At 44.9% G+C, this 21,736-nt stretch overlaps 1 protein-coding gene across 1 annotated transcript in view; it reads left to right on the top strand.

Moving 5' to 3' along the window:
• LOC106600278 (apoptotic chromatin condensation inducer 1a) overlaps positions 1-11,575 on the top strand; it is a 40,721-nt gene extending 29,146 nt beyond the window's left edge. Inside the window, exons 8-17 of the mRNA XM_014191588.3 lie at positions 5,384-5,441; positions 7,823-7,868; positions 8,012-8,154; positions 8,317-8,457; positions 8,694-8,880; positions 9,025-9,278; positions 9,530-9,637; positions 9,816-10,128; positions 10,213-10,313; positions 10,469-11,575. Coding sequence (XP_014047063.3) covers positions 5,384-5,441; positions 7,823-7,868; positions 8,012-8,154; positions 8,317-8,457; positions 8,694-8,880; positions 9,025-9,278; positions 9,530-9,637; positions 9,816-10,128; positions 10,213-10,313; positions 10,469-10,789 — 1,672 coding nt within the window. The 3' untranslated portion in view covers positions 10,790-11,575. The remainder of the gene's footprint in view (positions 1-5,383; positions 5,442-7,822; positions 7,869-8,011; positions 8,155-8,316; positions 8,458-8,693; positions 8,881-9,024; positions 9,279-9,529; positions 9,638-9,815; positions 10,129-10,212; positions 10,314-10,468) is intronic.
• The last annotated feature ends 10,161 nt before the right edge of the window (positions 11,576-21,736 follow it).

Here is a 21,736-nt window from a genome sequence, read left to right as displayed (position 1 = left end):
AAGCCGGTGAGCGTGAGGTAGGAAGAGAAAAGACAGGTCGTCGTGGCGCTGGGATTTTTATATAAACAGACCGTTTGCGGGGTTGCATTGTAGCGACGTTTCACGTCCATGTCTTTTTAGAACGCATTGCAATTTTGTAGCGATAAATGTTGCGCTCTTACATTTTAATGACGCAGCAGAGTTGTCCGGGTGAAGTATTCAGTGTGTGTATAATGTGGACGGGAGGGGTATGGGGGGCATTCGGTCACCGCTCTCATTGTACTGTGCCGCTCCTTGACAGAATGAATCAACCAAGTGAAAGGGGATTGCACTTGAATAGTATATTGCGAAATGACCTGCTTTTCGTTTCCATTCATACAACAAAAAAGTGACCGCAGAATCTGCATGAATTGGAAATAGATAATGCACGAATGACTATCATAAGCATACAGGTGTTGGCTATTTTGAAAGCCTACCTCTCATTTCATATCAAATTCATTTTTTTAACATGATAATAATCATGATTACATTCTAATAGAATAAGTTCTGGGATTTGATTTAGCACAAAACATAGGTCTAATATTTTATCTTAGAGGTTTGTTGTCATGGAAATTAATGCTCAAAAAGCAAATGTGCAAATAAGGGATTTGTGCCTTATTTTGTCATATTATAAGTTGCTGCTAATGTTGCACCTCTATTCTCTTCTCTGCTATGCCAATCTGTATAGATCACCCTGTTAGGCAAGCCCTTATGTATGGACAGGACACTATCATATTGCTTGTATATCCTATTCCCATAGGGCCCGATTCAGACTTAGGAAATCTGTTCCTTTTTTTACGTGTTTTGATTATAAATGCCCACACCCATAGAAGTCCACTTTTTTGAGCTGCAAGACAATGGCCAGAGCTTACCCATGATGTTGCACAAAGGTTTTAAGTCAATATATCATAGTTTTAGTCAAAGTATGATTATATTTGGGCTTGAAGTGACAAATCCGAACTGCCTACTTTGTTGTAATCTGTGTGAATGGGTCTTTTCCTATGATATGACATGAAAAAATGTCAGCCTACGTTTAGTTTCAGAGCTGGGTTTTATTTTAATGTTACCACCCACCAGCATGGCATTCTTTAGCAGAAACCGTTGCAAAGTTATTTTTGTGACTGCGATGAACCAAACAGCCTTGTATCCACTTACTTGGCTGCCTGAGCCATGGAGCAAATTAAATGTTACACCAATCAAAGCAGTGGCACTTTAGCGGTAAAAACCATTCATCTTGGGATGCCGGGGAGAGCGTTTTTATTCTTAATGCTGTCATATTATGCAATTATAATATTTATAAAATGGTCAGATATACACTACATCAAATTAGTGGATTCGGTTATTTCAGCCACACACGTTGCTGACAGGTGTATAAGATCGAGCACACTGCCATGCAATCTCCATAGACAAACACTGGCTGTAGAATGGCCCGTACTGAAGAACTGTGACTGAATATTTTCCCAAAGGCACTGTATAGGGGATGTTGTTCCCACTGTGACTATTAAAACCTACCCAAACGAAAAACCGTGGATAGATGGCAGCATTCGCGCAAAACTGAAAGCGCGAACCACTGCATTTAACCACAGCAAGGTGACTGGGAATATGGTTGAATACAAACAGTGCATTATGCCCTCTGTAAGGAAATCAAACAGGCAAAACGTCACTACAGAGACAAAGTTGAGTTGCAATTCAACAGCTTAGACACGAGACGTGTGTGGCAGGGACTCCAGACAATCACAATTTACAAAGCAAAACCAGCTACGTCGCTGATGTTTTGCTCCCAGATAAGCTTAACACCTTCACCCGCTTTGAGGATAACACAGTGCCACTGTTGTGGGAAGCTCCCGAGGACTGTGGGCTATCGTTCTCCTTGGCTGACGTGAGTAAGACATTTAAGTGAGTTGACCCTCACGATGCTTCCGGCCCAGAGGGCCTCTCTAGCCGCGTCCTCAGAGTATGCGCAGACCAATTGGCTGGAGTGTTTATGGACCTATTCAATCTCTCCCTATCCCAGTCTGCAATCCCCACTTACTTCAATATTTCCACCATTGCTTTCTTGGGTACAGGAACAAAGGAAACTGAACTAAATGACTATCGCTCCGTAGCACTCTCTTCTGTCATCATGAAGTGCTTTGAGAGGCTAATTTAAGGATCATGTCACCTCCAACTTACCTGACACCCTAGACCCACTTCAATTTGCAAACCTCCCCAATAGATCCGAAGACGATGCAATCACCATCACACTGCCCTATCCCATCTGGATGAGGAATGCCTGTGGAAGAATGCTGTTCATTGACAATTGCTCAGCCTTCAACAACAGTACCCTCCAAGCTCATCTTTAAGCTTGGGGCCCTGGGTCTTAACCCTTCCCTGTGCTGCTGGATCCAGGACTTCCTGACGGGCTGCTGATCCTCGACACGCACGCCTCTAACTCAATCATGAAGTTTGCAGACGACACAATAGTAAGCCTGATTACCAACAATGACGAGACAGCTTACAGGGAGGAGGTGAGGGCCTTGGCGGAGTGGTTTCAGGAAAATAACCTCCTCCTCGACGTCAACAAAATAAAGGAGATGATTGTGGACATCAGGAGACAGCTAAGGGAGCACGTCCACATCGATGGGGCCGCAGTGGTGAAGGTGAAAAGCTTCAAGTTCCTTGGCGTACACATCACTGACAATCTGAAATGGTCCACCCACTCAGACTGTGTGGTGAGGAGGCTGAAGAAATTCAGCTTGGCCCATAAGACCCTTGCAAACTTTTGCAGATTCACCATTGAGAGCATCCTGTCGGACTGTATAACAGCCTGTTACAGCAACTGCACCGCCCACAACCGCAGGGCTCTCCAGGGGGGGGTGAGGTCTGCCCAACGCATTACCGGGTGCATACTGCTTCCCCTCCAGGACACTTACAACACCCGATGTCACAGGAAGGCCAAAAAGATAATCAAGTACATCAACCACCCGAGCCATTGCCTGTTCACGTAGCTGTCATCCAGAAGGCGAGGTCAGTACAGGTGCATCAATGCTGGGACCGAGAGACTGAAAAACAGCTTCTTTCTCAAGGCCATCAGACTGTTAAATAGCCATCACTAGCCAGCCTCTACCCAGTACCCTACCCTGAATGTAGTCACTATCACTAGCTGGCTACCACCCGGTTACTTGACCCTGCGACTTAGAGGCTGCTGCCCTATGTACATAGACATGGAATCACTGGTCACTTTATTAATGGAACCTAATAATGGAACACTGGTCACTTTTAATAATGTTTTCATACTGTTTTACTCATTTCATTGTATATGCTGTGTTCTAGTCAATGCCATCCTATTCAACTATTGCTGTTTATACAGTACCAGTCAAAAGGGTTTTCTTTATTTGTACTATTTTCTACATTGTAGAATAATAGTGAAGACATCAAACCTATGAAATAACATGTATATGGAATCATCAAAAAAGTGTTAAACAAAGCATAGTATATTTGAGATTTTTCAAAGTAGCCACCATTTGCCTTGATGACAGCTTTGCACACTTGGCGTTCTCTGCCAGCTTCATGAGGAATGCTTTTCCAACAGTCTTGAAGGAGTTCCCACACATGCTGAGCACTTGTTGGCTGCTTTTCCTTCACTCTGCGGTCCAACTCATCCCAAACCATCTCAATTGGGTTGAGGTCGTGTGATTGTGGAAGCCAGGTCATCTGATGCAGCACTCCATCACTCTCCTTCATGGTCAAATAGCCCTTACACAGCCTGGAGGTGTGTTGAGTCATTGTCCTGTTGAAACACAAATTATAGTCCCAGTATGTACAAACCAGATGGGATGGCGTATCGCTGCCGAATGCTGTGGTACCCATGTTGGTTAAGTGTGCCTTGAATTCTAAATAAATCACACCAGCAAAGCACCAACACACCACCTCCTTCATGGTGGGAACCACACACACGGAGATCATACATTCACCTACTCTGCTTCCCACAAAGACACGGCGGTTGGAACCAAAAATCTCAAATTTGGACTCTTCAGACCAAAGGACAGATTTTCACCGGTCTAATGTCCATTGCTCATGTTTCTTGGCCTAAGCAAGTCTCTATTTCTTATTGGTGTCCTTTAGTAGTGGTTTCTTTGCAGCAATTTGACCACGAAGGCATGATTCACAGTCTCTGAATAGTTGTTGTTGAGATGTCTTGCTTGAACTCTGAAGCATTTGTTTGGGCTGCAATCTGAGGTGCAGTTAACTCTAATGATCTTATCCTCTGCAGCAGAGTTAACTCTGGGTTTTCCTTTCCTGTGGTGGTCCTCATGAGAGCCAGTTTCATCATAGCGCTTGATGGTTTTTGCGACTGCACTTGAAGAAACTTTGTAAGTTCTTGAAATTTTCCGTATTGACTGACCTTGATGTCTTAAAGTAATGGACTGTCATTTCTCTTTGCTTATTTGAGCTGTTCTTGCCATAATATGGACTTGGTCTTTTACCAAATAGGTCTATCTTCTGTATACCACCCCTACCTTCCCTGTAGCTCAGTTGGTAGAGCATGGTGTTTGCAACGCCAGGGTTGTGGGTTCGATTCCCACAGGGGACCAGTATGGGGGAAAAAATAATAATGTATGAAATGTATGCATTCACTACTGTAAGTCGCTCTGGATAAGAGTGTCTGCTAAATGACTAAAATGTAAAATGTAAATGTACCTTGTCACAACACAACTGATTGGGTCAAACTCCTTAAGAAGGAAAGAAATTCCACAAATTAACTTTTAACAAGGCACACCTGTCAATTGAAATGCATTCCAGGTGACTATCTCATGACGCTGGTTGAGAGAATGTCGAGTGTGCAAAGCTGTCAAGGCAGGGGTGGCTATTTGAAGAATCTCAAATGTAAAATATATTTTGATTTGTTTAACACTTTTTTGGTTACTACATGATTCTGTATCTGTTATTTCTTAGTATTGATGTCTTCACTATTATTCTACAATGTAGAAAATAGTACAAATAAAGAAACCCTTGTCAAACGTAGGTGTGTCCAAATGTTTGACTGGTACTGTAAGGTGAGGTCAGGATATGGCTTATCTGTAGACACCTCCATTTCTTTGATCACCACCCCAAACTTGTATCTTGTTGGTACCGGCTTTTCCCCGGTACCAACAAGTTCAAGGTCAACATGCTAGAGAGAAGTACATATACAGGGAATAAAGTAACATTTACGGCCGCATGTAACTCGGGTCTGAAATCCCTCCATGTTGCATAGTTTTGGACCCCATTGTTCTGAATACCTTTTTGCAACTAACCGGAACCACACTTTACCCCCTCTTTATCCTCCTGTCTCTTCATCCTATCTCTCCATCGCTCCTCTTCATTTCTTTCATTCTCTCCATAGGGAGGTGAAGGAGGCTGCCATGGCTGAGCCTGAGCGGGCTCCTGAGAGCAGTGAGGAGGTAAGGCCACGGAGGAACACTGGGACATCCTCACTGTATCATGGCTCTTTAAAGAGGGGTGTGCTCTGGGCTTGGACTGTCACTGGCCAACCTGTGAGGAGACCTCCCTCCAGTTGTCAGCCATCAAACCTAACCACTTTAGTTAGGAATTAGAAATTTGGTGTTTGTTTTTGGTCATAGTTTTTAGGTTGTGATATTGGGCACATCCGTGCTCCATCTTCTCCCCGTTAATGATGTCTCTCGTTTCAATTTTGCTTTATACCCCATATCATTGTAGACAATTAAGTGCTTTTAGGTCCTGAAAATGCTTAGTGATAAGAAATAAGAAGCACATTTCAAACATTTCTAAATGAAAAGTAACAATCTGTTATTTGTAATATTTACTTACTGGTTTGGTTAACCTGACCCTTTTTTAAAAGAGGTTTGTTGAGCTAGTGAAAATACATTTTTAGTTGTGTTTTTGACCCTTTGCTGATGCTGTCTCAGACAGAAGCAGCAGGGGAGATGCTCTTACTGTGGCTGATGTTTAAAACCCCATTGATTGCTTTGTTATAAAGGTGCTCATGCCTCTTCCATTGCCCCTAATGGTACCTGCATACTACTTCTGCCACTACTACTGCTGCACCTGTTCCAATGTCCCCAAGAGCCCTGGGTATCCCACACATAGGCCCCTGATTCTGCACTGCAGTGGGACAACTGTGGCAACAAAGGCCATGTTGCCACGGAGATGGCACTTGATTGGACTAATGGGCTGAGGGTTTAGGATGACTGTCGTCTCTAACACCAGCGACTGGCTCAACTGGCTCATACACCACCTGTATGGCCACATACAACCTCACTTCACAATGGGTCTGAGGGGCGATGAGGCCGACATTCAATAAGACTGTTTCAAATCCTTCGATGACATGCCTGTGGATGGCTTCCAACGAGGTTGCTGCAGTACATTTTTCTTCTCACCACCTACAGATGAATGTGCTGCTCAATGGACTTGCATGGACCAGTTTTAACTGATCAATCATTTTTTTCTGGACTAAACTGTTTCTCTGAGAAAAGGACATTTTGGGTGTTCTCCACCTATTCAGAATGAGATCTAAATAAACCTAATGAGTCATGAGGACAGCTTGGGTATTCTCTTCGTGGCTGTTTTTCAAAGTCATGATCTTGGACATTTGATAACTTTCTCAATGGTCTTCAGCATTTCTTTGGACTCACTACCAAACTTCTGATTGTTGGCTGGAAAAGGTACTTGCCAATTGGGTCCCTTTTTTATGCTACTACTTAGCACCCAACAGACTGTCTGCTGAACTATGCCCCTGCTAGTTTTTGGAGTTACTCTTGTTCAACATTGACTATCCCATCTCCATTAAACCTCAGCTGGGCAGTATCCCAACAGAAAAGCATGATAAAGATCTGAAAGACTGATGCTTAAGCGCTAAGGACTTGACCCCAAAATGTTTCCAAAAGCCACTCACGTCCCACCCCCACTGATCTACAGAGCCCATCCTGCCAACCAGCTGTCAGATTTCCACCCAAACTTCACAACCACCTTTGATTGGACCCTTGTTGCCTAGATACAGTACATGCAGTCGAGATTGGGCCATATCCAACCCAGTAAGGATCAGGTGTCAGTGGTACCAGGGAATAAGTAGTAATTTTCTCAATGTTATTTTCTACAAAGAAATACACAATATTTAGAAAATGTATAGTTTCAGTCGACTCCCTCCTTTTAGCCTAAAATGGGGGAATTGACTCTGACATAGATGTCAAATGATTTAATTTACATATTTATGGGTACTGACGTTTTTGAATGAAAATTGTCGTAAACCACCCAATATTATAGTCTTGCTTTATGGCCCGGTAATCCTGGCAGCCACGTAGTTTACCAGCTACACCATTCAGATGTGCTGTTATGAAAGTGAAATGAAATGTGAGATATTTAATTCTAAGGAATTTAAACTGCAGTATTGCAATCAGGCTATCTGTCTTTCTGTATGTGTGATAGAGACTGTGGCTCCATCCCTGAATATCTTTCTACACCAAACATAAACTGACATTTGGGGCCCCAGTCATTAATATTACTACATATCTTAAAGCCATGCACACTGTTTTGAGACCAAGCAAAGATGTTATCCACTGTCTGCTCACTGCAGTGTGCTATTGAGATTCAATATGACTGGTGCTATTCATTGTCTGACTAATATGTTGAGATGGAAAGTGACTTAGACTGGAGTAGCAGTCTCTCTCACCTAGTTTCTCTTCCCTTGTTCACCCACACTTTCTCTCTTGTCCTGTCTTCCCTTCAATCTGTTTATGCACCTCTCCATCTCTGCCTCTCACCTTTCCCCTGTACTTTGGGGTGTGTTTATTTATTTTTGTTTCAGAGTCTGACACCAAAGGCATTCACAGCCCGTAGGATCTCTCTTAGCAGTAAGTATACTTTGTTTTCTTCGGCTCAGTAGGTAGACGTCGTTTTTAGTTGAGTTGGCCTGTGCGTGTGGGTGAGAGACAATTATAGATGAGGTGCTTGCGTTCGCGTTTGGCCAGTAGTGCAATCATCCTTTGTCTTCCAGGCAGCAAGGCCTCTCCAGGTGTCGTCAGTGCAGAGGGCGAGGCAGAGTCTGGGGCCGGGCCCGGGAGGAAGAGGAGGTGGGGTTCCAGCACTGCAGTCACAGCCAAGAAACCATCCATCAGCATCACCACAGACTCTCTGAAGGTACAGTATCATCATCACTACACTGCAAAATATACTGTTGTACATATTACAAACCATCTATCCAAACACAGCATGATAGTAAATACTAACAAACGTTTTACTCTCTGAGTTTTGAAGCTTCTCGCCTTCTCCCATCTGTAATATATTGATTGCGCTGCCCAGTCTCTGATCCCAGACATCAGGCTGAGTCCAGGACAGGAGGCGGTGGTGGATCTGCACCCAGAGGAAACTCACCTCTCTGGGGGAGAGGAGGACAGGGAGCAGGGCGAGCAAGACTTCAAGATCAGACGCACTGTCACACAGGTCAGGGTTCTACTTCGCCTGTTCTGTGGACTGTACATTTATCTTGATTCAAGAAGTAATAATGTATTACTGGAAATTGGTTTTGCAGCAGTCATTTATAAAGGTGCGTTAAAGTAAGATTTACTATAACGGCTAACATTCATAATTGACCCAAACGTATTACATTGTGAATGTCTTATTAAAACATCTGTGTGCCGCCTCCTCTACCCCACCCACTTCCAATGTACTGTATGTAGGTGGTCCTGTCCGAGACCCAGGAGAATGGACCGAAGGAGTCCAAGAGGAGTGAAAACATGGAGGACAGAGAGGATGGAGTGGAGGTTAAAAGCGACAGAGAGGAGAAGATGGACGACTCATTCCAGAGAGACTCCATGGAGACACGATCCCCCTCTCCCCCCATCCATGACATGGAGATGAACACAGGTGATAGATGGATCCAAATTTAAAGATCAACTTAATTATCTTATCAGATTTCTCAAAACCTCTGCTAACCCTGGGCTAGATTCTAGCCTTTTGATATGTTGTGAGTTATCAGGTTGATGTATCTCTCTGGTCTCATCTGTCCAGTGACCCCAAGTGACACCCTGATCCGTCGCTCCATCAGCCAGCAGAAGTCTGGCGTGTCCATCACCATAGACGACCCTGTCCGCACGGCCAAGCAGCCCTCTCCTCCACGAGGCAAAGTGTCCAACATCGTCCACCTGTCCAACCTGGTTCGGCCGTTCACCCTGGGTCAGCTGAAGGAGCTGCTCAGCAGGACTGGCACTGTGCTGGAGGATGGCTTCTGGATCGACAAGATCAAATCTCACTGCTACGTCACCGTACGTCTCTGTCTGCTGGCCATTATCCTGAATACAGGTCTGCTTCTCAACTGACATCCTATTCCCCGTATAGTGCACTACTTTTAACCAGCCATAGGAGGCTCTGGTCAAAGCTGGTGCACTTGACTACAGGATGTCATTTTAGATGCAGCTCAGAACTCCTCCTACATCTTCCTATTTTCTGTGTCTTATCTAAGGAAAGCCTCAATGTTCCTAATGGATGGCTGTTCTTGCTCTCCCTTTTCTTTCAGTACTCCAGTGCAGAGGAGGCAGTGGCCACTCGTGCAGCACTACATGGGGTGAAATGGCCTCAGAGCAACCCCAAGTTCCTCAGTGTGGACTTCAGTCAGCAAGAGGAGGTGAGACTAACTTGTCCCTTGTAGTTCTGCCCTACGTGATGATGCATATCATTCCACAGTTCTCTAATATTTGAGTGCTTATGATGTTCCTTATGGTAACCTTCCCCCTCGTGTGTGTGTGTGTGTGTGTGTGTGTGTGTGTGTGTGTGTGTGTGTGTGTGTGTGTGTGTGTGTGTAGCTTGATTTCCACAGAGGCTTGCCACCCCCTGGGGGGGCTGGAGAGGAGGAGCGGGGGGCTTCGTCGGTGCCTGGCCGAGGTCGGGGGGCGGCCCTGCCCCCTCTCCTGCCCGAGCGTGACCAGTGGGCGGAGCGAGAGCGTGAGATGGAGCGCAGGGAGAGGACCCGGGCAGAGAGGGAGTGGGACAGGGACAAGGTACGGGACTTTGGTCCCGGAAAACCTGGAGAGGAGGCGGGCCCCAGACGATCGCGCTCCAGAGAGAGGAAGCGCAAGGAGAAGGGCAAGAGCAAGGAGAGGAAGACAAACAAGAAAGGTGAAGAGTGGTGATGGTGGTTTAGAGCTGTGCCCTGTCGTGTCAACTGTACGTTTACGCTTTCTGTTTGTGTTGTGTTTCCAGAGAAAGCTGCAGAGGAAGCCCCTGCCAAACTGCTGGATGACCTGTTCAATAAAACCAAAGCAGCCCCTTGTATATACTGGCTCCCCCTCACAGAAGAGCAGGTCAGATATATACACAAAACTCAACTATCTAAACAAGATTTCTTATTGATGATATGGGGTCCACATATCCTTCCTTACATTTTGTTGAAAGTGTTGATTTTAAATTGTTCACAATCCACTCTTAACATCCTCCCATGTTCTCTCTTTGTGGCCAGTTTACACAGAGGGAAGTAGCTCGACAAGAGAGGAGGAAGGAGCGAGAGAAGAGGAGGAAGGAGCAGCAAGAGGAGGAGGAGAAGAAAAGGGAGGAAGAGCGCAAAGAGAGGATAAAAGCAGGGAGTAGCGCATCTGGCGAAAGAGGCGAGGGGGACAGGGACAGAGAGCGAGACAGGGAGAGGGGCAAAGACAGGGACCGAGACAGAGAGGGTGACAAACGCAGAGAAAGCAGCCACCGCAGACCAGGGGGCAACAGTGCAGGGGTGGGCAGACGCTCTCGCAGCCGCAGTGATCCTCCACCTCGTGACAGACGACGCTAGAGGGAATTGGTGTGGCTGGAACTGTCTTAAAATAACCCCCCATTCCCCATCACTACATGTACTTTGTTAGAACTAAGACCCTACAGAGGACCAACACACTGACACACATACAAACATATATATATACACACACACACACACACACACACACACACACAGGGACCATGGTTTGAGCATTGTTTCCCCCAGACTGCAGTCTGTCTTGCTTCAGTCTGAAAGTTTAGATTTTATATGTGTTCATTTTGCCTAAGTATATTCTTATTTGTTTTTAAAATATTCTTGGCAGATTGGCAACCAACCCTTTTCCCCTTATTTCCCCCCCATGCATATCTGAAGAGTAAGTGCTCTATGTAGAGTTCTATGCATACACACACAGCGGTTTTTCTCCTTCCCCTGTGTTGTGTATTCCACAACTGGTTTCTGTGGGGTGCTTTGTCATGGCTGCGTGCTGTACCAGTCAGTCTGCCGTCCTCCACCTTGATTCCTGTGGAGGACTGATGGTGTTGCGCAAAGTTCTGTCTTTGTTTAGTTTGAAAGATGAGAGACTATATTCTCTGCAAGAGATTAGAATCTTCTATACGCTTCTTTCTGTCCATCCTTTGCCTCTCCCCCCCCCCGGTCAACGCAGGCTGGAAAAGGGGTGCATATTAAAACTCCACACAAGCGGATTTAATATTGTTTTTAATCATTATTAAAGATTACTTTATTGTTTTTTTGGTTTGTTTTTTTGGTTTACCCCTGTAAGTGGTGAATGTACAAATAAATAAAAAAGAAGTTTGAAAAATCTTTTGCACTTGTTTTCTGCAATAGTACTTCTGTCAATAGGAGAACTTCCTTTTAGATTATCATTGTAACAAAACAAAAACTGAGTTAAATGGAATAAAACATTTTTTTTAGCTGTTACAACCGTTACATGTTCCAGGTAACGTAGCCATTAGTCATTATTACTATGAAGCAGAAAGAAAAGATTCAGTAATATTGGAGATCCACAAGGTGTCAGTGATGCACAATAAGGCTTCATCATTTTACAAATTGAATCAAATTGTATTGGTCACATGGTTAGCGGATGTTAATGCGAGTGTAGCGAAATGCTTGTGCTTCTAGTTCCGACAGTGCATTTGGAAGAAGGAAGTTTACATACACTTAGGTTGGAGTCATTAAAACTTGTTTTTCAACCACTCCACAAATTTCTTGTTAATAAACTAGTTTGGCAAGTCGGTTAGGACATCAACTTTGTGCATGACACAAGTAATTTTTCCAACAATTGTTAAGACAAATTATTTCATTTATAGTATACTATCACAATTCCAGTGGGTCAGAAGTTTACATACACTAAGTTGACTGTGCCTTTAAACAGCTGGTAAAATTCCAGAAAATCTAAAGAAATCAGCCAAGACCTAAAAAATTTTTTGTAGACCTCCACAAGGTTCATCCTTGGGAGCAATTTCCAAACGCCTGAAGGTACCACATTCATCTGTACAAACAATAGTACGCAAGTATAAACACCATGGGATCACGCAGCCGTCATATTGCTCAGGAAGGAGACGCGTTCTGTCTCCCAGATATGAACGTACTTTGGTGCGAAAAGTGCAAATCAATCCCAGAACAACAGCAAAGGAACTTGAGAAGATGCTGGAGGAAACGGGTGCAAAAGTATCTATATCCACAGTAGAATGAGTCCTATATCGACATAACCTGAAAGGCTGCTCAGCAAGGAAGATGCCACTGCTCCAAAACCACCATAAAAAGCAACTGCACATGGGGACAAAGATTGTACTTTTTTGAGAAATATCCTCTGGTCTGATGAAACAAAAACAACTGTTTGGCCATAATGACCATCGTTATGTTTGGAGGAAAAAGGGGGAGGCTTGCAAGCCGAAGAACACCATCCCAACCGTGAAGCACGGGGGTGGCAGCATCATGTTGTGGGGGTGCTTTGCTGCAGGAGGGACTGGTGCACTTCACAAAATCGATGGCATCATGAGAAAGGAAAATGATGTGGATATATTGAAGCAACATCTCAAGACATCAGTCAGGAAGTTAAAGCTTGGTCGCAAATGGGTCTTCCAAATGGACAATGACCCCAGGCATACTTCCAAAGTTGTGGCGAAATGGCTTTAAGGACAACAAAGTGAAGGTATTGGAGTGGTCATCACAAAGCCCTGACCTCAATCCCATAGACAATTTGTGGGCAGAACTGAAAAGCATGTGTGAGTAAGGAGGCCTACAAACCTGACTCAGTTACACCAGCTCTGTCAGGAGGAATGGGCCAAAATTCACTCAACTTATTGTGGAAGGCTACCCGAAACGTTTGACCCAAGTTAAACAATTTAAAGGCAATGCTACCAAATACTAACTGAGTGCATGTAAACTTCTGACCCACTGGGAATGTGATGAAAGAAATAAAAGCTGAAATAAATCATTCTCTCTACTATTATTCTGACATTTCACATTCTTAAAATAAAGTGGTGATCCTTACTGACCTAAGACAGGGAATTTTTACTAGGATCAGGAATTGTCAGGAATTGTCAGGAATTGTGAAAACTGAGTTTAAAAGTATTTGGTTAAGGTGTGGTACAGTCGTGGCCAAAAGTTTTGAGAATGACACAAATATTAATTTCCACAAAGTTTGCTGCTTCAGTGTCTTTTTCGATATTTTTGTCAGATGTTACTATGGAATAATTCATTATAATTACAAGCATTTCATAAGTGTCAAAGGCTGTTATTGACAATTACATGAAGTTGATGCAGAGTCAATATTAGCAGTGTTGACCCTTCTTTTTCAAGACCTCTACAATCTGCCCTGGCATGCTGTCAATTAACTTCTGGGCCACATCCTGACTGATGGCAGCCCATTCTTGCATAATCAATGCTTGGAGTTTGTAAGAACTTGTGGGTTTTTGTTTGTCCTCTTGAGGATTGACCACAAGTTCTCAATGGGATTAAGGTCTGGGGAGTTTCCTGGCGATGGGCACAAAATATCGATGTTTTGTTCCCCGAGCCACTTAGTTTTCACTTTTGCCTTATAGCAAGGTGCTCCATCATGTTGGAAAAGGCATTGTTCGTCTCCAAACTGTTCTTGGATGGTTGGGAGAAGTTGCTCTCGGAGGATGTGTTGCTACCGTTCTTTATTCATGGCTGTGTTCTTATGCAAAATTGTGAGTGAGCCCACTCCCTTGGCTGAGAAGCAACTCCACACATGAATGGTCTCAGAATGCTTTACTGTTGGCATGACACAGGACTGATGGTAGCGCTCACCATGTCTTCTCCGGACAAGCTTTTTTCCGGATGACTTTACCCCAGTCCTCAGCAGTCCAATCCCTGTACCTTTAGCAGAATTTCACTCTGTCCCTGATGTTTTTCCTGGAGAGAAGTGGCTTCTTTGCTGCCCTTCTTGACACCAGGCCATCCTCCAAAAGTCTTCGCCTCACTGTGCGTGCAGATGCACTCACACCTGCCTGCTGCCATTCCTGAGCAAGCTCTGTACTGGTGGTGCCCCGATCCCGCAGCTCAATCAACTTTAGGAGACGGTCCTGGCACTTGCTGGACTTTCTTGGACACCTTGAAGCCTTTTTCACAACAATTGAACCGCTCTCCTTGAGTTCTTGATGCTCCGATAAATGGTTGATTTAGGTGCAATCTTACTGGCAGCAATATCTTTGCCTGTGAAGCCCTTTTTGTGCAAAGCAATGATGACGGCACGTGTTTCCTTGCAGGTAACCATGGTTGACAGAGGAAGAACAATGATTCCAAGCACCACCCTCCTTTTGAAGCTTCCAGTCTGTTATTCGAACTCAATCAGCATGACAGAGTGATCTCCAGCCTTCTCCTCGTCAACACTCACACCTGTGTTAACGAGAGAATCACTGAACTGATGTCAGCTGGTCCTTTTGTGGCTGGGCTGAAATCCAGTGGAAATGTATTTTTGGGATTCAGTTCATTTGCATGGCAAAGAGGGACTTTGCAATTAATTGCAATTCATCTGATCATTCTTCATAACATTCTGGAGTATATGCAAATTGCCATTATACAAACTGAGGCAGCAGACTGTGATAATTAATATTTGTGTCATTCTCAAAACCTTTGGCCACGACTGTATGTGAACTCCCGACTTCAACTGTGTCTAACAAGTAATCTAACAATTCCCCAACAATTACCTTATACACACAATGTAAAGGGATGGAATAAGAATATGTACATATAAATATACTGCTCAAAAACATAAAGGGAACACTTAAACAACACAATGTAACTCCAAGTCAATCACACTTCTGTGAAATCAAACTGTCCACTTAGGAAGCAACACTGATTGACAATAAATTTCACATGCTGTTGTGCAAATGGAATAGACAACAGGTGGAAATTATAGGCAATTAGCAAGACACACCCAATAAAGGAGTGGTTCTGCAGGTGGAGACCACAGACCACTTCTCAGTTCCTATGCTTCCTGGCTGATGTTTTGGTCACTTTTGAATGCTGGCGGTGCTTTCACTCTAGTGGTAGCATGAGACGGAGTCTACAACCCACACAAGTGGCTCAGGTAGTGCAGCTCATCCAGGATGGCACATCAATGCGAGCTGTGGCAAGATGGTTTGCTGTGTCTGTCAGTGTAGTGTCCAGAGCATGGAGGCGCTACCAGGAGACAGACCAGTACATCAGGAGACGTGGAGGAGGCCGTAGGAGGGCAACAACCCAGCAGCAGGACCGCTACCTCCGCCTTTGTGCAAGGAGGAGCACTGCCAGAGCCCTGCAAAATGACCTCCAGCAGGCCACAAATGTGCATGTGTCTGCTCAAACGGTCAGAAACAGACTCCATGAGGGTGGTATGAGGGCCCGACGTCCACAGGTGGGGGTTGTGCTTACAGCCCAACACCGTGCAGGATGTTTGGCATTTGCCTGAGAACACCAAGATTGGCAAATTCGCCACTGGCGCCCTGTGCTCTTCACAGATGAAAGCAGGTTCACACTGAGCACATGTGACAGAAGTTACAGAGTCTGGAGACGCCGTGGTGAACGTTCTGCTGCCTGCAACATCCTCCAGCATGACCGGTTTGGCGGTGGGTCAGTCATGGTGTGGGGTGGCATTTCTTTGGGGGGCCGCATAGCCCTCCATGTGCTCGCCAGAGGTAGCCTGACTGCCATTAGATACTGAGATGAGATCCTCAGACCCCTTGTGAGACCATATGCTGGTGCGGTTGGCCCTGGATTCCTCCTAATGCAAGACAATGCTAGACCTCATGTGGCTGTAGTGTGTCAGCAGTTCCTGCAAGAGGAAGGCATTGATGCTATGGACTGGCCCGCCCGTTCCCCAGACCTGAATCCAATTGAGCACATCTGGGACATCATGTCTCGCTCCATCCACCAACGCCACGTTGCACCACAGACTGTCCAGGAGTTGGCGGATGCTTTAGTCCAGGTCTGGGAGGAGATCCCTCAGGAGACCATCCGCCACCTCATCAGGAGCATGCCCAGGCGTTGTAGGGAGGTCATATAGGCACGTGGAGGCCTCACACACTACTTAGCCTCATTTTGACTTGATTTAAGGACATTACATCAAAGTTGGATCAGCCTGTAGTGTGGTTTTCCACTTTAATTTTGAGTGTGACTCCAAATCCAGACCTCCATGGGTTGATAAATTGGATTTCCATTGATTATTTTTGTGTGATTTTGTTGTCAGCACATTCAACTATGTAAAGAAAAAAGTATTTAATAAGATTATTTAATTCTTTCAGATCTAGGATGTGTTATTTTAGTGTTCCCTTTATTTTTTTGAGCAGTGTATATGGATGAGCGATGGCTGAGCGGCATAGGCAAGATGCAATAGATGGTATAAAATACATTATATACATATGAGATGAGTAATGTAAGATATGTAAACCTTAAAGTGACTAGTGATCCATTTTATAAAGTGGCCAATGATTGAGTCTGTATGTAGGCAGCAGCCTCTCTGTTAGTGATGGCTGTTTAACAGTCTGATGGCCTTGAGATAGAAGCTGTTTTTCAGTCTCTCGGTCCCAACTTTGATGCACCTGTACTGACCACGCCTTCTGGATGGTAGCGGGGTGAACAGGCAGTAGCTCAGGTGGTTGTTGTCCTTTGATCTTTTTGGCCTTCCTGTGACATTGGGTGCTGTACGTGTCCTGGAGGGCAGGTAGTCTGCCCCCGGTAATGCATTGTGCAGACCGCACCACCCTCTGGAGAGCCTTGCAGTTGAGGTCAGTGCAGTTGCCGTATCAGGCGGTGATACAGCCCGACTGGATGCTCTCAATTGTGCATCTGGAAACGTTTGTGAGGGTTTTAGGTGACAAGCCAAATTTCTTCAGCCTCCTGAGGTTGAAGAGGCGCTGTTGCGCCTTCTTCACCACACTGTCTGTGTGGGTGGACCATTTCAGTTTGGCTGTGATGTGTACGCCAAGGAACTGCTGTTTCCTGAAGTCCACGATCATCTCCCTTGTTTTGTTGAAGTTGAGCGAGAGGTTGTTCTCCTGACACCACACTCCGATGGCCCTCACCTCCTCTCTGTAGGCTGTCTCGTCATTGTTAGTAATCAAGCCCACTAATGTTGTGTCGTCAGCAAACTTGATGATTGAGTTGGAGGCATGCATGGCCACACAGTCATGGGTGAACAGGGAGTACAGGAGGCGCCTGAGCATGCACCCTTGTGGGGCCCCAGTGTTGAGAATCAGTGAAGTGGAGATGTTGTTTCCTACCTTTACCACCTGGGGGCAGCACATCAGAAAGTCCAGGACCCAATTGCACAGGGTGGGGTTGAGACTCAGGGCCTTCAGCTTAATGATGAGCTTGGAGGGTACTATGGTGTTGAATGCTGAGTTGCAGTCAATGAACAGCATTCTTACACAGGTATTCCTCTTGTCCAGATGGGATAGGGCAGTGTGCAGTGTGATGGCGATCGCATCGTCTGTGGTCCTGTTGGGGCAAACTGAAGTAGGTCTAGGGTGGCAAGTAAGGTGGAGGTGATTTGATCCTTGACTATTCTCTCAAAGCACTTCATGATGACAGAAGTGAATTCTACGGGGCGATAGTCATTTAGTTCAGTTATCTTTGCCTTCTTTGGTACAGGAACAATGGTGGCCATCTTGAAGCATGTGGGGACAGCAGACTGGGATTGGGAGCGATTGAATATGTTCGTATAGGGCTCTGGATTGAAGTAGATGAAGATAGGCTGATGAAGGTGAGTAATGAATAGTAATGGAAACGTTTTCTGGCGTAAATGTGCCTTTTACTTTATTACAAAAGCTCTAGATGAGAAATGTCATCGAGAGGCTGCTATGGAAACTTATGTCAATCTCTCCCTCAGTGAGTGTTTAAAAATTATAACCTCTTACTCACACCCAATTCCCTCTATCTCCCTCTCTCTATCCCACCATTCCTCTTTTTCTTTAGTGCATCGTGAAGTGTCAATCCTCGCGCCTTCTTTCAGGCCTTGACGTTCTTCCTACTGAGCTCAGCAGAGCTCCTCTATAATTACAGCTCTCTGGTCGCTGAGCGGAAAATTTTTGTGCCCTGATGCAACTCTGTTCCGTGCGGCTCAAGTGAACTGGGCCGACCCTCCTGTCTCCAGCACCCCGGCCCAGCCGGCACACTCTATGGAGAAACCCACTTTAGAAATGAGAGAATTGTGTATGACACATCTTTAAAAGAAGTAGTTAACTGAAGGAACAGTGTTTACCTCGATTAACAAGCCTGCCTTGTGTTTTCGTTTATGTGTGAAGACTGAAGGGTTTTCGTAATTACCAATATTAGCAGATGAGTGTATTTGGAAGTAGCGGTAGAGAAAGAGTTGACATTGTGTGTGTCTGTGTAATGCATTGTGGGTGTTGACAATTTGCAATTGTTTTGACTAGAACGAATACAGATTTTGTCCGATTTGACTTTGTAACAGGTTAGGAGAATTAACATAGCCGGTTAGGATAATTAGGTTAAGGTTAGCTAAAATGCAAAATAAAAATCAACTTATGACTTTAATTTTACAAAAGCTGTATCCCTTCTATCCATGACATGTGCCTGGAGCCTGTTGTATGAGACATTAGTTACAGTGAGCCCGGGAGAGTTTGGCAAAGTAAACCTCTTTGTGGAGAGAGGGAGTGAAGAGGACAAGGAAATAGTTCCACTGTCCAAGTAGGCTAAGTGCTACAGGATAGAGCGCCGGCCGGCCTCGAGGACGAAATGGATACTTGGCTATTTTCGCCCTGTGGGTTGCCAGTAGGCTGACTCGGTTTAGTTCACTGAGCACAGCAACTTTCTGGTGTGGGAAGAAGGAGCTCAAATGCATGGCTCTCTGGTTGTAGCTAGGTCTAGCAGAACCTCTGCCCACCTCTGTCTGGGGTATACTCCGGTTAGTACCGACCCCTCCAGTCCTCTCTGGAGACTGAGCTGAGCCAGGTCAGTCCATACTGATGACTGGGCAGTAAAAACACAGTTTAGGCCCTGTAAGCAGCCTACCCAGCTCAATAAAACCACATGGCCCTTTGTGTTCAGACCAGCTCTCACAGGAACATAAAACTGACAGGAGCCCCTGGCTCCTCTGATGTGGCTGCTCAGAACTTTCTCTCAACCTCAACCTCTCTCTTTCGCTTTCTTCGTGTCCTTTTACTGACGAGATTGACCTGTAGGACAATACAGTCGTGGCCAAAAGTTTTGAGAATAACACAAATATTAATTTTCACAAAGTCTTCTGCCTCAGTTTGTATGAAGGCAATTTGCTTATACTCCAGAATGTTATGAAGAGTGATCAGATGAATTGCAATTAATTGCAATGTCCATCTTTGCCATGCAAATGAACTGAATCCCTCCCAAAAACATTTCCACTGCATTTCAGCCCTGCCACAAAAGGACCAGCTGACATCATGTCAGTGATTCTCTCGTTAACACAGGTGTGAGTGTTGACGAGGACAAGGCTGGAGATCACTCTGTCATGCTGATTGAGTTCGAATAACAGACTGGAAGCTTCAAAAGGAGGGTGGTGCTTGGAATCATTGTTCTTCCTCTGTCAACCATGGTTACCTGCAAGGAAACACGTGCCGTCATCATTGCTTTGCACAAAAAGGGCTTCACAGGCAAGGATATTGCTGCCAGTAAGATTGCACCTAAATCAACCATTTATCGGATCATCAAGAACTCAAGGAGAGTGGTTCAATTGTTGTGAAGAAGGCTTCAGGGCACCCAAGAAAGTCCAGCAAGCGCCAGGACCATCTCCTAAAGTTGATTGAGCTGCGGGATCGGGGCACCACCAGTACAGAGCTTTCTCAGGAATGGCAGCAGGCAGGTGTGAGTGCATCTGCACGCACAGTGAGGCGAAGACTTTTGGAGGATGGCCTGGTGTCAAGAAGGGCAGCAAAGAAGCCACTTCTCTCCAGGAAAAACATCAGGGACAGAGTGAAATTCTGCTAAAGGTACAGGGATTGGACTGCTGAGGACTGGGGTAAAGTCATTTTCTCTGATGAATCCCCTTTCCGATTGTTTGGGGCATCCGGAAAAAAGCTTGTCCGGAGAAGACATGGTGAGCGCTACCATCAGTCCTGTGTCATGCCAACAGTAAAGCATCCTGAGACAATTCATGTGTGGAGTTGCTTCTCAGCCAAGGGAGTGGGTTCACTCACAATTTTGCCTAAGAACACAGCCATGAATAAAGAATGGTACCAACACATCCTCCGAGAGCAACTTCTCCCAACCATCCAAGAACAGTTTGGTGACGAACAATGCCTTTTCCAGCATGATGGAGCACCTTGCCATAAGGCAAAAGTGATAACTAAGTGGCTCGGGGAACAAAACATAGATATTTTGGGTCCATGGTCATGGCCAGGAAACTCCCCAGACCTTAATCCCATTGAGAACTTGTGGTCAACCCTCAAGAGGCGGGTGGAAAAACAAAAACCTACAAATTCTGACAAACTCCAAGCATTGATTATGCAAGAATGGGCTGCCATCAGTCAGGATGTGGCCCAGAAGTTAACCTGTTAGGGCTAGGGGGCAGTATTTACATGGCCGGATAAAAAATGTACCCGATTTAATCTGGTTATTACTACTGCCCAGAAACTAGAATATGCATATAATTATTGGCTTTGGATAGAAAACACCCTAAAGTTTCTAAAACTGTTTGAATGGTGTCTGTGAGTATAACAGAACTCATATGGCAGGCAAAAACCTGAGAAGATTCTGTACAGGAAGTGCCCTCTCTGACCATTCCTTGGGCTTCTTGACTCTTTTTATTGAAAACTTAGGATCTTTGCTGTAACGTGACACTTCCTACGGCTCCCATAGGCTCTCAGAACCCGGGAAAAAGCGGAATGATGTCGAGGCAGCCCCTGGCTGAAAAACATTAGCGCCTTTGGTAAGTGGTCTATCAGAGGACAATGAGACTGAGGCACGTGCACGAGGCGACCCCATGTTTTTATTTTCTCTCTCTTTGTACTAAAACACAGATTCCCGGTCGGAATATTATCGCTTTTTTACGAGAAAAATGGCTTAAAAATAGATTTTAAACAGCGGTTGACATGCTTCGAAGTACGGTAATGGAATATTTTGTCACGAAACGCGTCGGGCGCGTCATCCTTCTTTACACTTCGGATAGTGTCTTGAACGCACGAACAAAACAGAGGATATTTGAACATAACTATAGATTATTTTGAACCAAACCAACATTTGTTATTGAAGTAGAAGTCCTGGGAGTGCATTCTGACGAAGAACAGCAAAGGTAATAACATTTTTCTTATAGTAAATCTGACTTTGGTGAGTGCCAAACTTGGTGGGTGTCTAAATAGCTAGCCCTGTGATGCCGAGCTATCTACTTAGAATATTGCAAAATGTGCTTTCACCGAAAAGCTATTTTAAAATAGGACATAGCGAGTGCATAGAGGAGTTCTGTGTCTATAATTCTTAAAATAATTGTTATGTTTTTTGTGAACGTTTATCGAGAGTAATTTAGTA

The sequence above is a fragment of the Salmo salar genome, chromosome 03 (genome assembly GCF_965601325.2).
Source record: "Salmo salar chromosome 03, fSalSal1, whole genome shotgun sequence".
Lineage (NCBI taxonomy): Eukaryota > Metazoa > Chordata > Actinopteri > Salmoniformes > Salmonidae > Salmo > Salmo salar.
The sequence above is the reverse complement of the archived record's forward strand: the minus strand, read 5'-3'. Positions and strand labels throughout refer to the sequence as shown.